Here is a 16031-nt window from a genome sequence, read left to right as displayed (position 1 = left end):
AGTCAAACAACTTGCTTTAGCCTTCCTTGAATATTAATCCAAACCATGGTGCATTATTCTGAGCCACATTTGGAGTAACAAGCCTGCACATATAACCTAATATTTAAAAATAATACATGCCTAAAAAAAATATTATATCTTCGGCAGAGGGAACCCCCAACCACATAGTCAAACATATAATAGCATTCATTGAAGTATAAGACATCTCAACAACCAACCCGGAACACAATCTGATGATTATGCTTCTTCCAGATAACCACAAGACAGCAAAATAGGTGAATCTACACATGGATCAACCTCTAACACTGTCGGTATCAACAGACCAACAATGCACCAAGCTGCATGAGGAATGCTGCAACCCATGAAGATCCTGCAGCCCATCCTTGGTTTTGAAACAAGCATGATGAGTAGCTCCATTAATCATCTTGAAAACGTGTCTCACATTAAAAATTCAACCTAATGTGTACTTGGGCAAACAAGTTTTTAGGAGTTAACTAGTACTGTCAAATTCCTTCATTTGACTTCATTTCTATCCAAAAAATCAATTTCCATCATTAAGAATTTGTAAATCACCAAAACCAGATTCTGTAATTCCTTCTTCCCTTTTAAACTTCAAGAAGAAAAAACATTAATTTTATGGCCAAAGGCATAGTAACAAAATCTGTAGTTTAAATTCATCCAAAATAAGATACAGAAAAAAGGTCCACATATGGCCAAAAATTGAAAGAACATAAAGAAAGGCCCATACTAAACATCTTGTTGACTAGTCCAGAACAGTGTCACCCCGGGACTAAACATCATAGGAAATAGCCATCAAAACTCAAAGATCCCTAGTTTCCCTAGCCCTAGCTTTATAAACAGAATTAGGCGATAACATTGCTGTTTTGATTGGTAAATACTAATCATTTGCACATTTCAGATTAAATCCATAACTTCAGCATTCATCCCTAGTCTATGAGAAGCAAAGGAGTAGCCCTTTGGTAAAAAAAACCAACTGCCATACAGACTATCAATCTTAACAGAGATATAAACAAGGAGTAGCCCAGGGAAGTGAACGATCAAACACTTCCTTTTTAAAGTATTAATGAATTATGTTAAAGAAGTGGAGTGCTCAAAATGCAGAGCCTCTTACAGAATTACAATCATAAACGTAAATATCCCAAAAACAATCATAGTACAACATCCAAATTGCAGATGCAGGAAAGTAAATTTGGTCTTTATAACTGATTTCTTCATGCCTTCAGAGGTTTAGTAACTCCAATTGTCCACATAAGACAATGAGGAACTGCCAACCGAATGATGATATTTATGTTATGACTATGACTACCATTCCAGCAAGAATAGGCATCTAACAACTTCTTGGCATCAACCGATGTACCCCAAAAGCAACAGAACAATGGACCACAAGTCATGACCTACTAAGAAACTAACCAAAGATGGTCTACTGATTTACAACTTCCCTTGCATATATACAGTGCCAGTCGACCAAGACCATTGATGTGCATCTTGACAATGAGGGTTCCATGAATGACAAACCCATTTCCTTTCTCATTGTAGATCTGAAAAGGCTCTGTGACATTGTGAGGGACGAGAACTCTGAGGCTTTGAGTCACTCTGGTGGAGTAAAAGCATTGGCTGTGATTCTTGAAACAGACATAAAGGGAGATATTAGTGATAATATGGCTGATCTTATTCGTAGAAAGAATGTTTTTGTTGCTAATAAGTAACAAAAGTCACCTGCAAAAAGCTCATCAGTTATGTATTTGAAGCGTTTGAGGACACCACTGGTATTTTACTTTCAACCTGTGCTATACTCTCTCTGCCTCGGCTGGAAAGATTGGTAGTATCATGGTGGGAGTATTATTGTTGCTGTCATTCTGGTTGTTGTTGTTTCTGCTGTCTGTAACTTCAAGTAATCCAGGCAATTTGAAAAGCTCTCTCAATGAGCATCAGGGTCGACTTAGTGAGGCACGGGAGGCACCAACATATTTCAATGCACTTTTTGGTATTGTTGCTGGCTGTTACTCTACTCTGGCTTATTCTATGAAGTGCATGATGGTTGATAATGCCTTGGCTAGTCACAATCTGGATCAGGCATAACAATCTGCACTGACAAAATGGGCACCTTTACATTAAATGAGATCAAGGTGACAGGATTTTGCCTTTAAATAAGCAATGAGGGAAGGTAATTCCACAGAATAGAATCATATATTCTTGATATAATGCAAGAAGGAGTTGGTTTAAGAAAAACCAAGTACAATTTAAAACATAGATTCTCAATTGGTTGTGACGATTTCTGGGAGCTCTACCAAGAAAGCAATACTTTCTTGTGCTGTTTTTGATACGAATATTAATGAAATCTATAATCCATGTCGGAGACTTTAAGTCAGGGAATTACTACAAGGGAGCTCCTGAGACTAAGGGATAAAATTCCAGAAATTGCTTTTAGCTAGCCTTTAATATGACATGAGAGCAGAAAGAAAAGCTATACCCTGCCCAGTATTTTAAATAAGACCAGCCCTATGACAAATTAAATACCTACTTCAAAGTAATTATTAGTTTTACCAAGTATCAAAAACTTGTACTAAAGTTTGAAGGTAAAGTCATTCTTCCTTGAACTTTCTTAGGCATACAGTGAGAAATAAAAGGCAAACACTATCAAATAATAAACATCATTAGTTTGAGAAGCTCATTACAAAACTCAAACATTAATAAATCAGACAACTTGCTCCAACTTAACTAACCAGAATATCATTTGATGTTACTTATATGTTATCATATTTAACAAATCAGCAACATAGAGAGCCTTAAATCACAATGAAGAATTTGCAAACCAAACTCAGCACAAAGTGACCTCATGTTTACTCCCATATTGAAACCAAATTGCAATACCAACAATTATCAAATTTTAGGGAAAACACACACACAAACAGTTACATGCACAAGTTACAAGAAATACATTATTTAACTGCATAGGAACTTGTCTGCCATCTTTTCATTAGTTGCATAATTGGTATAGAAAGATGATTGATTATCAATAAACCAGACTGTAAATTTAATTTGCTTCAACAAGAAGAAATTATCAGGGTACTTAGCTCCCAAGGTTTTACAACAATGTTTAGGTCATATTACAGCTAGGTAGATTAGTAGCTCTAGCAAGAGAACAACAATACCCCAAAAAGAAAATGAAGATTTATTTCTTCCTAAGTAGGATATTAAAAAAAATGAAATTACATGTGTCCCTTCCTGAACACCTCATCTGATGTGGCTGGGGCAGTAGAAGCTAACCAGATCATGTTTAAGTCAAACCAAAGGGTGGCCGTTGCCTCCCATGGGATTGAATTTTTAAAAATTTCTTATATGTATATAGATAATCCTTTTTGTTGTACACCCCAGTTCTTCTAATTTAATAAAATGGTCCCCTTAGGTTTTTGCAGATTTTACAAACCCTTAATCCAATTCAAAAGTCACAGGCTTTGATGGGATTGACATAACATCAATGCTCTAACATATAAATTGTTGGTCTTTATTAGAGAATTTTTACTTGCCTTACAAATTATATTTTTAGACATACCTTATTCAAAATATACATATATTTTCCTTCAAAAAAAAAAATTTTGTTCATTAGAGAGGCAGGCAATGTAAATAAAATTGGACTCAATAAGGCAGCTAACCAAGAAGAGAGAAATTGAAGAATGTATCATCAATCTTTTATAAACATATTCCGCTGTATATATAAAGAAGTTAATTAATTTGGTGACATTTATAAGCTAATGCCTTAAATTTTGGGTGTTGTGGCTTCCATGAAGATATACATGCCCTGGCCCAGGCACTAACCATCTCATGACCAGGTGGCAAGCTGCATATAATTCCATCCAGGCCACTTACAAGCCAACTTGTGGACAAGTCACCTTTGACAGGGCTTATATAAGGTAACTGTTTAAAGCTCAAAATAAGTTTTAGTTCAAATTGCAAGAAAGCGAATTATAATTGTAGAGTTTTCATATGTTTAATTCAAGAATATCCCAAGCGGAGTAACATACAATACTCATGAACATACCTCAATGGCCTAAGCCAATACTGAGAGATTGGAGTGAGGGTAATCAGGTAGTTGAATTGAAATTGCAGCTTTGTCTTTGCCTTTTCACTCACTTGTTAAGAGCATTCATCTTTTCTGCAAACAAGTTTGCATGTCTCTTAAGCATAAAGCTTCTTCACACATATAAAAACATCAGGATATAAAGTTAACAGTTTACCTTATCAGCCTTTGTCCTTGTTAATATTTTCTTTAAAGTTCTATAACTTTCAATTCTTCAAAGCATTGAATCAGATTATCGAAACCCAAATCTTAGTTTCTTGAAATACACTTCTTCTATTTGGTCATTTAATATATTTCACAATACATTAGCATTTTCTACATGATTGTGTTTATTAGATAACGTGGTTAAGATATCACTAAGTGATTCATCCAAATCTACAAGCACCCACCAATAGCCATATGGAACATGTAAACAAAGTCCATTTCTGCTGTTAGCACTATATGGTTAAATGATAAAATTTACCATGTTCTAATAGTTTAAACTTTTAGAAGAATCAGTAAATTTAGCATGGTATGAGAGTAGGAGGTCCTAAATTCAATCCCTATCTCCTCCACTAAATGACAACGAATTGGCTCAACTACATAGGCTGAATGTAGGGACTTAGAACCTTTCTAGAGACACTAAAAGCCAATCCTCCAATGGTTCTACACAAAAGGCAAAGTTAAAGAATAATCGCTGCAGATGTTGTAACAGAAGAGGAAAAAACAGAATAAAAGAAATCAATATCTAACTCGATCCATAATTTATGAATACTAAATTTCACATATGTATGCAATTACGATGAATAAGAATTGAAAATTGAAACATCATCAGGAGAATTATAAATATGACCAATCACATCCCCTCTATTACCAACAAGGTGCTGACTCTTACTTTGTGAGTAACAGGACAAGACAAGCAGCTTGATCATACCTAAGCATGACTTAAAGCAACAATATCATGTTTAGGCTAACCACTATCCATTGATGTTGGTTGAAATCATAGACATTATGTCCACAGAAATGAACAAAAAATTAAACTAAAAAAACCACAGCATGCAATTTTTAATAGATGAAATGAGAGCACATTTGTTTCTTTGATACTCTAAATCTTCTTACTCATAGACATATTTTAAACTCAAGTATTAGAGATGAAGTGCAGGATGGATGATCATGCATGTCACTGTAGCAGTCACAATTGGTAGTGGCAATTCCAGAAGGTCAGCCTCTGGCAGTTATTCTGAAATATGGCATATTCTACAAAGTGCATGATGGCTGATCACACCCTGGTTCAGGAACCTTCTGCTCATGACACAATGGACTGAGCCACAACAAATCTGCAGTCACAAAACAGGCATCTGATGGCGCATGAGATGAAGCTAACAGAATTTGGCTTGGTAAAGAAGCAATGAGAGAATGTACTTCCTAAGAAAAAGCACCAAATGTTCTTGATCTAACCAGATTTCCAAATGAAGAAGAAGCCAAAGCAGAATTTGGCTTGCAAGCTGGTTTTACAATGAAGTTTGCTGCAATTCAAACAGAACAATCCAAAAGATAAATACTCAACAATAAGCTATAAAAATAATGACTATCTCTAGAGCAGATTCATCCGACTACAAAAAAGAAAGAGAAATAGCAATCCAATTGTTTAATCTTTACCGTATTTTACCATTTCATATATATACTGAAACTCCTCTCTATAAAAGAAAGAGAGTGAGTTCATTCATTCAGCCCATAGAAACATTTTATCAAATACCTGGAATGCTTACCTTTGTACCCTCTACCACAATTTGCGATTCTCTTTGGCCATTGGCATTCCCATCTTGCCGTTGATGTTTATGCCACGTCTGATAGCTCTTCCATTCCCATCGTGATCTTTGAGAACCACAGCCAAGCCTACATTGTTTTGATCACATGATGCATCAAAATTAAGCTTTACCAATTGATCAAGTGGTTTGGTCCAAGCACTTCCCCTGTTTTGCTCTTTGGTGAGTGATCTCAAGTAAAACTCATACTGTTTGTTCAGACGATGGGCTAACTGGTTTATGTTGGCTTTAGAGTTTGAAAACAGAGCTTCCTCTCGAGCCATCCAAAGGATTTTCATTGCCACTACTGCAAACAGTGTGAACTCATCTTGGGTAATTCTTTCTGCAAGTAACTCACTTGGGGGGTCAATTATATGTTCAACAAATTCCATAACAGACTGAGCTTGGATCTTTTCGACTCGAAAACCCCATCTACCACCATACCATACTCCTTTGGCGTAGGGACAGGTTTGAAATAGATGTAAAAGAGAATCTTCTGCTATCTCACAGAGAGGACAATGGGCAACTTGGGTTTTTAAGCATCCGACGAGCTTTTTCTCAAAGGGGAGGACTTCGGCAGCCACTCTGCATAAAAACATTTTTAATCTTTCATCAAAGGGAAGTTTGAGTCTTTCTTGAATTCTTATTTGGGCCACCTTATTTGCTGCGGAGTTGCAAGGAGGACAAATGCATTGTACATGGACTCCGCACCTTTCTATTGTAATGTTTGCAATTTTAGGATCAAACTCTGTACATTCACATAGAATCTTAATTTCATTCCAATCCTCCAGAATTATGTCTTCCAAAGAGCTATCTCGTATATAGGAGAACCACATAAAAGATAGTGAATCTATTGAAAACTTAGTAGACACGAGCAATCTTTCAAAACCATTGATGTACATGTAGATAGAACAATTAAACAGATACAATCTATATGTCACATCCTTCAGTTCCACTTTTAGTGCCACATAGATAGCAAATGATGGAAGTTTTCGACCGACCGAGAATGATACAAAACTTCCAACACTTTGATGGTTGAACCACCCCTTTGGAATCTTACTTCCTGGAAGTCCAAGTGAATAATCATCATAAAGTTCCCATGTCGAGTCCGTTTCAAATTCTGGTACAGATTCGTTGTCCGCTTCAGGATTAGAGTTCATTTCAAATGCAGAGCCCGTTTCAGATTTAGCTTCATCGAAATCAAATTCTGATTCTGATTCAAAGTTTGTTTCAGAATCAGAATCCTGATGCCGTATTCCCCTTGCACATACGATATTTTGTTGAAGCCCTATAAATTCTCCAAACTGCTTGCCATTTGCAAAATTAAGAAACTTCAGTTTAGCAAATTTAGTAATAATCTTCAATTAACAAAAAAAATGCTATAACTTTGAGAGAAAGAAAGAGAGACCTGATTCAATAATCTTCTTCTTGATTGTGAATTCAACGAATTACACCCTATTGCATATACCTCTTGTATACAATGTGGAAGTCTTGGAATTTTCGGAAGGTTCCAGCAAAAGTAAAGCCTTAGAATCTTTAATTGGAGAAATATGATAGCAATTTCAGGAAGGGTAGTAAAGTTGCTGTAAGAGATATGTAGACGTTCTAAATTGGGGAAGAAACCAGGGGTATCCATGGCTTTTGGAAATTCATCACAATCATACATAAAGAGGCACCTAAGATTTTGTAAATCAGAGATGTTACTTGGAACATCTTTCACGTTTTTTAAACTTATTGATAACTCACGAAGGCCAGTGAGATATCCTATTGATGAAAACAATGCTAATCTTTCCGTTCCTTGCTCAAGACTTTCAGAGCCAAAGAGATAAAATCTTTTAAGAGATTTCAACTGGAGCTTTGTTGGTAAAATTCTAAGATTTCGACATTCATTAAGATTCCAGTATTCAAGCTTTTCAAGAAGTCCAACGGACTGATGAACCTCAACTAAATTTATGCATTTAAAATGCTCCAACTTCTTTATGTTCGGGGCAATCACTGATAAGTCAGGTATTTTTGTAATATTTTCACAAAATGCGAAATCCATATATTTTAATGTTTTGAATCGGCACCTCTGCAAAAGAAGAAATTTTTTTTTTAATTTATTAGTAAAAAGAAAACAAAATAAGGCTACAAGCTCATTTCAAAAAAAAAAAAAAAGCTAAGAGCATATATTAAGAAATAATAACCGTTCAATTATGAATTATAATACACACTTCTAAAATAAAAATGCTAAAGGTATTACAATTTTATAAACAAAAAGCATACAAATTAATGTGGCAATAAATGTGATTGGTAGGCTTCAATCACTTCATAAATAAATATTTGAATTGTTTTTTTTTTATAATTTGTGATACATCAATTTGTATGTTCAATATAGTAAAACTTGTAATATCTGTAGCACTATTCTTTTTTTTTTTTTAAATAAAAAAAAAAACATTTGTCAATAGTTCATTGATTTGCACCATAAATTCTTTTATGGTTATGTGTACATTTTAAAATATTTGTGCACAATTTGATTTTATTTATTAAAAAAATTTATAGAAATTTTATTTTATATAGTAATAAATGCATGGTTTTGTTTTAGCAACCAAAAAAAAAAAAAACCTTAACTTATTCTCTAATGTACTCATTAACCAAAAAAAAAAAAAAAAAAAACCTAATAAGAATTTATAAATGCAATGATTATACCTCGAAATGCTCGTCCAATTCAATGTGGCTCTGTCGCATGTTAAGTGCAACGAGTTTTATAGGTTCAAAGGTGGACGGCAATGACGATAAAGGAAATTCATTCCAATCAAGTAACCTTAACCCATTGGGAAGAGATTTAATGTCTTCACAAATTACATTGTGAATGGTTAAATATTTGAGACTTTTCATCTTTCCAAGATCCAATTGCATCTTTCTTGGTTGTGGCAAGGACAATGTTATGCCTCGAATTTCATCTAATCCCTAATTGGACAAAGAATCACATGAATCACGTTAGACAACAGAACATATGATTATTATATTTAAAACAAAATTATCTTCAACATTAAAATGATAAATCAAACACAATGAGAAAAAATTAATTAAATTTGCATTGTGAGAAAAGGGAAAAGGTAAATCAAAAGGACTTATACCGTATCTCTATTTAGTACTTCAGGAGCATCCTCATAACACAATAGCCTTCTATGTTTTTTTGACACTTCTGATTCTTGTCGAGCTATTTCCAAACCCATTTGTTGTATCAAGTCATGCATCAATAATTTGTCATCTTTTGCAACAACTATGAGAGATTTATCGATAAGTTTTTCAATATCATAGTATGGGTCATGAGAATTGCAACTTTGTAATATATCTACAGCCAAATTCTTGTGGTATCCTTTAAGAAAACATGCAATATCAAGGAAAATATCCCGTTGAATTTGGTCCAATCCATCGTAGCTTATTTTAAGTACTTCTTGAATATCTGAATTAGGAATTCTTTTGTACTTATCTAATGCACTTTTCCAACACTGTACATTTTTGTCATATAAATCAGCACCTATTATTTTTAGAACTAATGGAAGTCCTTTGGCATAACCTATAAATTGGTGTACAAGCTTCAAATAATCTTCTGTAGGCTTGTTTCTTTTGAATGCATGTTGACAAAAGAGTTCACGAGATTCATGATCATCTAATTCCTTAACTTTATAGTAAATTAAATGACAATCTTCTCGTAGAGTACATAGCAACTTTTTCTCTCTTGTTGTGATAATAATTCTACTTCCAGAAGCAAACCAATTGCATTTTCCAAGCAAATTTTCTACTTGGACTAATTTGTCCACATCATCTAGAATTAAAAGAATTTTTTTGTGCTGAAGCTTTTCCATTATCTCATTGATTCTTTTAGATACACCATGCATTTTCAAATTTCTACCCCCTAAGATCTCAAAATAAAGTGCCTTTTGTAGTTGGAGTACACCATCATTTGTTTTTGAACTTTCTCTAACATCCTCTAGAAAGCTACTTCCTTCAAAACGATATGCAATTAAGTTAAAAATAGCTTTTGCAATTGTTGTCTTACCTATTCCTGGAAGACCATGGATCACTAACATGCGAACATCGTTTGACTCAATATCTAAGCAACAACTTATTTCATCTACGCGAGAGTCTATTCCAACTGGGTAGTTAACAACAAATACTTTCGAACACTTTAATTTTGCACTTGAGATCCCTTCAAAAATCTTTTGGATAAACGTAAATTGAGGGAGGCTGCCAATCACAAAGCATTAAAAAAAAGTTAGAAATAGAAATATGATCCTAAATTGAATTCAAAATTGTTAATTTTGTTTAGCTTCTAAACTACAACTGAAATTTTGTTAATTAAATTAAATGGCACATAATTCATAGATCTAAACTGTCAATACAAAAACTTTTTTTTTTTTTCAATGTTCAGCTAGGATATCAATATTAGTCTTTTTGCACAAAGATGCAAGGAAAATATTCTTTGGAAAATAAGATTTTCTAAAGATTATGTGAGAGAAGCTTCTAATTAATTGATAAGTATCAATCATATATTCTTCTCTTGCTGTCATTAACCGTTGTAGTTTAACTAGTTCCGTAATGAAAGATATGATCAATATATAATAGTTTCATAAAATAAAAAAAATTTAAAAACAAACAAACAAACAATATAGCTTCTGGGAGTTATTTTTTAATAGTAAAATTTTGTGGTGATAATAGAGTAGTGATTAAATACATACTCATTTTTGTAATGCCAACCGGATAAATTCCCGGCTTCATTTAGAGCGGCCCTCCATCTTTGCACCTTGTTCGTGTCATACTTGAAATTTTCTTCATGTTTTGCCAAAGCTTCTCCGAACTTCCCCTTTTGGCTACGTACTTCTGATGGATCCACCTTGTAAAAAACCGGAAACACCACTTGGCCATTCTTTTTACACTCAAGAATTTTGATAAGTTCATCCAAACACCAAGTGGAAGTTGCATAGTTTTTAGAGAATACAATTATAGAAATTTTTGAACTTTCTATAGCTTCAAAAAGTTCAATGGAAATTTTCTCTCCTCTTTGGAGCTCATCATCCACGAAGGTGTTAATACCTTTATGACGCAAAATACCATTCAAATTGCTAATAAAACCATTGCGAGTATCTTCTCCTCTGAAACTCAAGAACACATCATATTTACATCGTTGGGTGAAAGACGAAGAGAAGGCTCGTTTATTAGTTCGAGCAGCCATTGTGATTTGGATATATAGACGGTTGAGAAGATCTAAAGGAAAGAGGAGAAAGAAAGAGGTGATGAAATTGAAAATGTTTTAAGAGTTTAAGAAAGCAAAGAGAGTGAAAATTATGAAGAAGAGATTTCTCAATGGGTTTGAGAGAGAATGGGAATGGCAGATTGAAGGAAATGAATGTTAGATTTAGATATTTGTTGTAAGGCAAAGAAGACCAAGAGAGTCAAATGTGAAATTACATTAGTAGCGTAGTTGGTGGCCCAAACGCGTAATAGGAAATTGGCCGTACAAAGTGAAATTCACTTTCAAAATTTCATACCCACCCACCAAGAAAAGATGAAGAAATTTTTTTGGCTACGTGTTTTTCGCTTAATTTTGGAGTGTAGCGAAGGCATTCTGATTCCTTTTCAAGGAAAGGAAGATGCAATTTCTTTTCTTTACACTCTTTTTGTACAGCCTACTCTTTCTTTTTTCCTCTTTTCTTACTCTTTTTGTACAGCCTCCTCTTTCTTCTTTCCTCTTTTCTTTCTCATGAATCTCCTTCTCTTCTTTTATTCTATGACTACAGCATTTTTTATACCATTTTTTTACAAGTATTTTATATGATAGAATATAAATAATTGTTTGTTACTTTCGCATGAATTTATTATTTTTTTTCACTACTCATAGTGTGCATTTGGCTCTAAATTTTTTTTTTTTAAAAAGTTTATTTTACTATTCAACTTATTTTTGCTACTATTCATAGGACCTACTGCAATTTTTGGTACTATTTATAAAACTCACTATATTATTTTAACTAACTTTTACCTTTATCTACATTATTTTCAGTAAAAAAATTTCAATTCTAGCAAAATTAGCGGATCCCAAACGGACCCATTATTACTTAGTCAGTGACATAAATAATGGTGTAAAATAAAGTTTGCGGTAATAGAATAAACACAAAGACAAGTCCTCCACAATGCTACAACAATAACAACTGTACTAGTGTCTTCGTGGTGGGTACCCACCTCGCTCACACGCACACCTTCTCAAGTTTCAAGTCTCAAACGTTCAGTCAATGTCTACACCTACTCTTCTTTTCACCACCACTTTCACCAGCAACAAACCTTCTCACCTTGCCTCTGCCAGCCTACAAACACCATTAACGACATTCCACTCTCTAAGCCTTTTTTGTTTTCTTGGGTTTTTCTGTGATGAAAATTGTTTATTTAACACAAATAGAGAAACTTTGATGAACTTATTAAAAAAAAGGATTTGATGGATTGCTTTAGGTTTTGTTTGATTTTTCTATTTTAATTTTGGCTATAAAGAGAGTTCAAGCAAACAAACAAATACATAACAAATTGTGATTAATAGAACACAAAAATTGGGACAAAGGAATATTCATTTATTTAATGGGTAAGAATTGACATTCCTATGCAATAAATTTCATTTCTATCGCAAAAACTTCACCTTTCTACAATTTTTTAACTTTTTTTTTTTATTTTATTTAAGGGTTTTAACTCAATCATTTAAAAATATTACACCAAGAGTGCGTTTGGCCCCTATTTATTTATTTATTTTTGTCTCAACTATTTTACAAATAATCTAACTTTAGTATTTTTTTTTTTTAAAGTTAGGTTTTAGTTTTTAGTTTTTTTGACACACATTTAACATAAAAGTTAGCAAAAATTATATTTTTGATAAATGATCCAGTTAACGGGTGCCCTTAGAGCACTTGTTAATTAACTATTTTTAAAAAGTTTTAATACCACTTTTATGGAAAATATAAAAAGTTGTCAAAAAACTATGTCATTTTTTTCTTTTTCCATAAAAAATTTTAAAATTTTTTTTTAAACCTATGCTCTTAGGGCATCCATTAATTTTTCCCTTTGATAAATACTATAAAAATATGCTATTGAAAATAAACTATTCCCAGACACACTTGAGATCTTAAATACTAACATAAACAAACTTTTTTGATAAAGTACACCCTTACACTTCAGATTAAGACCTGTAATGGATTAGCCACCAAAAAAAAAAGAGAGGCCATGTAGTGTGTTTGGGAACAACTTATTTACATATTATTTGTTCATTTATTATATGGCCGGTAATGGTATGGTATCATTCCAGCCACTGAACTAATACAAAGACCCATAAAACGTACGAAATACGATATCATACAAAATCCATATCATTAGCACTAGAGATTTTTCAAGTGTTTCAGTCAATATAAAAAAAAAAAAAAAAAAAAAATCATTAAAATATGTTACAAAAAAATCGATTATAAAACATGTTACTTGAGCTAATACATTATGCTAATGTACTTATGCTGATATATGGATTTACACAATATGTAGTTTTAAATTCTATGTTTATAAATATGTAAATATGTATATACACACACAAGGCCAATACTGACTACTTTTGTTTAAAGAATAAAGTGATGATTTCTCTCCCTCTATAATGAGAAGGTATTTGATGTATCAAATATATATAATGCCCCTCTCACATACAAGTGGGTCTCACACTTGTGGGGTCCATCCCATGTGAAAGGGGCCATACGAATGGCCCTTACATATGATACTTTTTCCATAATCACAAGAATCATGGTAAAAAAGTATTTCTTATAATAATATATCAAATTATCCATATATCTTCTCAATAAATTAAAGTGAATATCATGTGATTAGATTTTATGCTTGTGAAGACTTAAATTAATATCAAATTAGTTCAATGTGTATTGTATGAGTATATGTTAAGTTTCACATTGGGCATATTTTGGATTAATCTAAACTTTATAAACAACTACAAGAAAATTCAATTGTGACTGAACTAGTTCTTTTAGAGTATAATGTAAATATTGATAGCACATTTCCTGAGCGTAGTTTTTTTTTTTTTAGAGAGAGTATACAAAAAAGAGAGGAAGTATTATTATTATTATTATCCCTTTGAACCTATTATGGAACATAAATGGGGATTTCCACTCGCTAGTCACATAATTAAACATTTTTTAGCTATTTTCTTTTTGTTTATAATAATGATAATAATAATAATAATCTTTTGCATGATTTTTTGTGTGAGAATCAGACCAAACAAACACAAACCCTGAAAATACCCATAAAATGTTGCAAACATACGATCAGTATTTTTTTCATTTTCTATTTTTCTAAATCTTTATCTATATCTTATTATTTATTTTTAATCTTATTTACTTTGTTTCATTTCATTTTTCAGTTATAAACATCTAAACTGAAGTAAAGGAACATGTAAAGGAAAAACTATATGTAAAGTTAAAACTATCCAAAATGAATATATAGAGACAATATTTTGTTTCAATTTTTCATTGATTTATTATTTATTATAGTATCAAAATTAAAGTAGATAAATATGTAAATTTAAACCGTCTAAGATGAATTTGTAAAGCAAATGTATTTATATATTTGATATTGTCAAAAAAATTAAAGGTAAAAAATAAATAAGAAAAAGAATAGGGAAATTTTTTGCTGCATACTTGTATAAAGCAATTGCCGCATACAGGGTTATGTGGTAGCAAAAAGAAAGGGGCAAGTCCAAAGGTCATGTGCAATCGTTAGACACACGTTGCTTTCTTTTTGCCACCACATAACCCTATATGTAGTAATTGCACAATACAACTATGTAGGAAAACCTTTCCTAAAAGAATAATGATGTGACCAATGACATGGCGTATAAGGTGTCTCAATAGGAGCGTAGCAACAATAAATATTGCGCTTTAGTTTTTAGATATATATATATATAGATGAATAAAAAAATCAATGAAGAAAATAAAATTTTCCATAAAAAGGTATTCACAAGTCTTGCTTAATTAATCTTTAATGCTAAAAAAAGATACAACTTGACAACTGCCCCATAGTAGGAGTCCCGAGTCCAAATCTTTAATTACTAGTGGTTTGTACCTCCATTATCCTATTATTGACTAATTTATAAGTGTTCCTTGATGCAAATATTTTTTTTCATTTTATTTACAATACTAAATGCTTTTAATGAATGGTGTTTGTTGTTGACTCGATTTGAAGGAAAATTATATTATAATATGTCATATTTTGTGTTGTTGTCTGGTTTTGGTTTATTTGGAAAAAAAAGAAGAAAAAAAAAAGATAGTCTGCATACAATATGACGAAGAACAATTTGTGTAGTTGAAGAAGATGGTCTTTGTGCAGTTTCCTTTAACTATTTGTAATATTTTGTTTAACTAATTAGCAACAAATTATTATATCTTTATTATATGATATTCCTACATACTTGAGTAATTGTTTTAAGTGTTTACGAATATTTTATATTGCTCTTCATTTTCTTTATCTCGTTAGTGTATTTTTTGAGTTTTTTAAGAAAACAAATTCAATTTTGTGTTTAAAATTATTTATTTATCTATTAATTAATCAAATGTTGGATTAGATTATGTCATTATTTATACAATACTTCTTCTTTTTACACACACACAAAAAAAAAAAAAAAAAAAAAAATCTTCTACTTTTTTCCCCTTTGGAATTGTATTCTTGGGTTTTTTTTTTATTTTATTTGATTTTTTTTTTTTTTTTATAAAAATTATTAAGGAAAGAGAGTTACAATCATGTATAAATCTATAACCGACACTTTTGCTTAGGATCAGCCTCCTATTTCCATTACGCGACATCAAAGCCTTTTTAAAAAATTTTAATTTGATTATGCATTGGATATTTGACTTTATCTCATTGTTGAGGGCCATTTGTGAGAATCCAGGTGGAAAGAAAGAAAGCCCAATAACAAGGGCAACAAAAAATTGACAAAGCAGACAGCAAAATCATTAGGCTCAAGCGGCAGGAATAATGGATCACAGGCCCAAGAAATAAACAAATGGGTCTTGAAGAGGCAAGTGGGCTCAAAGAAGCCCAAAAAGAGAGAAGTAGCATCCCATGGGCAGTGTATGAGATAG

General features: G+C 32.3%; 1 protein-coding gene across 12 annotated transcripts; it reads right to left on the bottom strand.

The window, feature by feature from the left end:
• Positions 1-1027: 1027 nt before the first annotated feature.
• On the bottom strand, positions 1028-11311 carry LOC126717392 (TMV resistance protein N-like). 12 transcript variants are annotated; one of them, XM_050419077.1, is made up of 10 exons: positions 10608-11310; positions 9003-10116; positions 8572-8832; positions 7292-7954; positions 5848-7190; positions 5537-5604; positions 4257-5415; positions 4061-4174; positions 1738-2104; positions 1028-1643 (listed from the first exon to the last, which is right to left on the bottom strand). In XM_050419077.1, the coding sequence occupies exons 1-5, from the start codon at positions 11099-11101 to the stop codon at positions 5859-5861; spliced, it is 3864 nt and encodes a 1287-aa protein (XP_050275034.1). In that variant the 5' UTR covers positions 11102-11310; the 3' UTR covers positions 1028-1643; positions 1738-2104; positions 4061-4174; positions 4257-5415; positions 5537-5604; positions 5848-5858. The 12 variants fall into 12 exon arrangements, with proteins under 12 accessions (XP_050275034.1, XP_050275039.1, XP_050275033.1 ...); XM_050419082.1 differs by having other exon boundaries at positions 1738-2109; positions 5198-5415; XM_050419076.1 differs by having other exon boundaries at positions 5198-5415.
• Between the last annotated feature and the right edge of the window lie 4720 nt (positions 11312-16031).

This window comes from Quercus robur, chromosome 3, assembly GCF_932294415.1.
Source record: "Quercus robur chromosome 3, dhQueRobu3.1, whole genome shotgun sequence".
Taxonomy (NCBI): domain Eukaryota; kingdom Viridiplantae; phylum Streptophyta; class Magnoliopsida; order Fagales; family Fagaceae; genus Quercus; species Quercus robur.
This window is presented reverse-complemented; position numbering and strand designations above follow the sequence as displayed.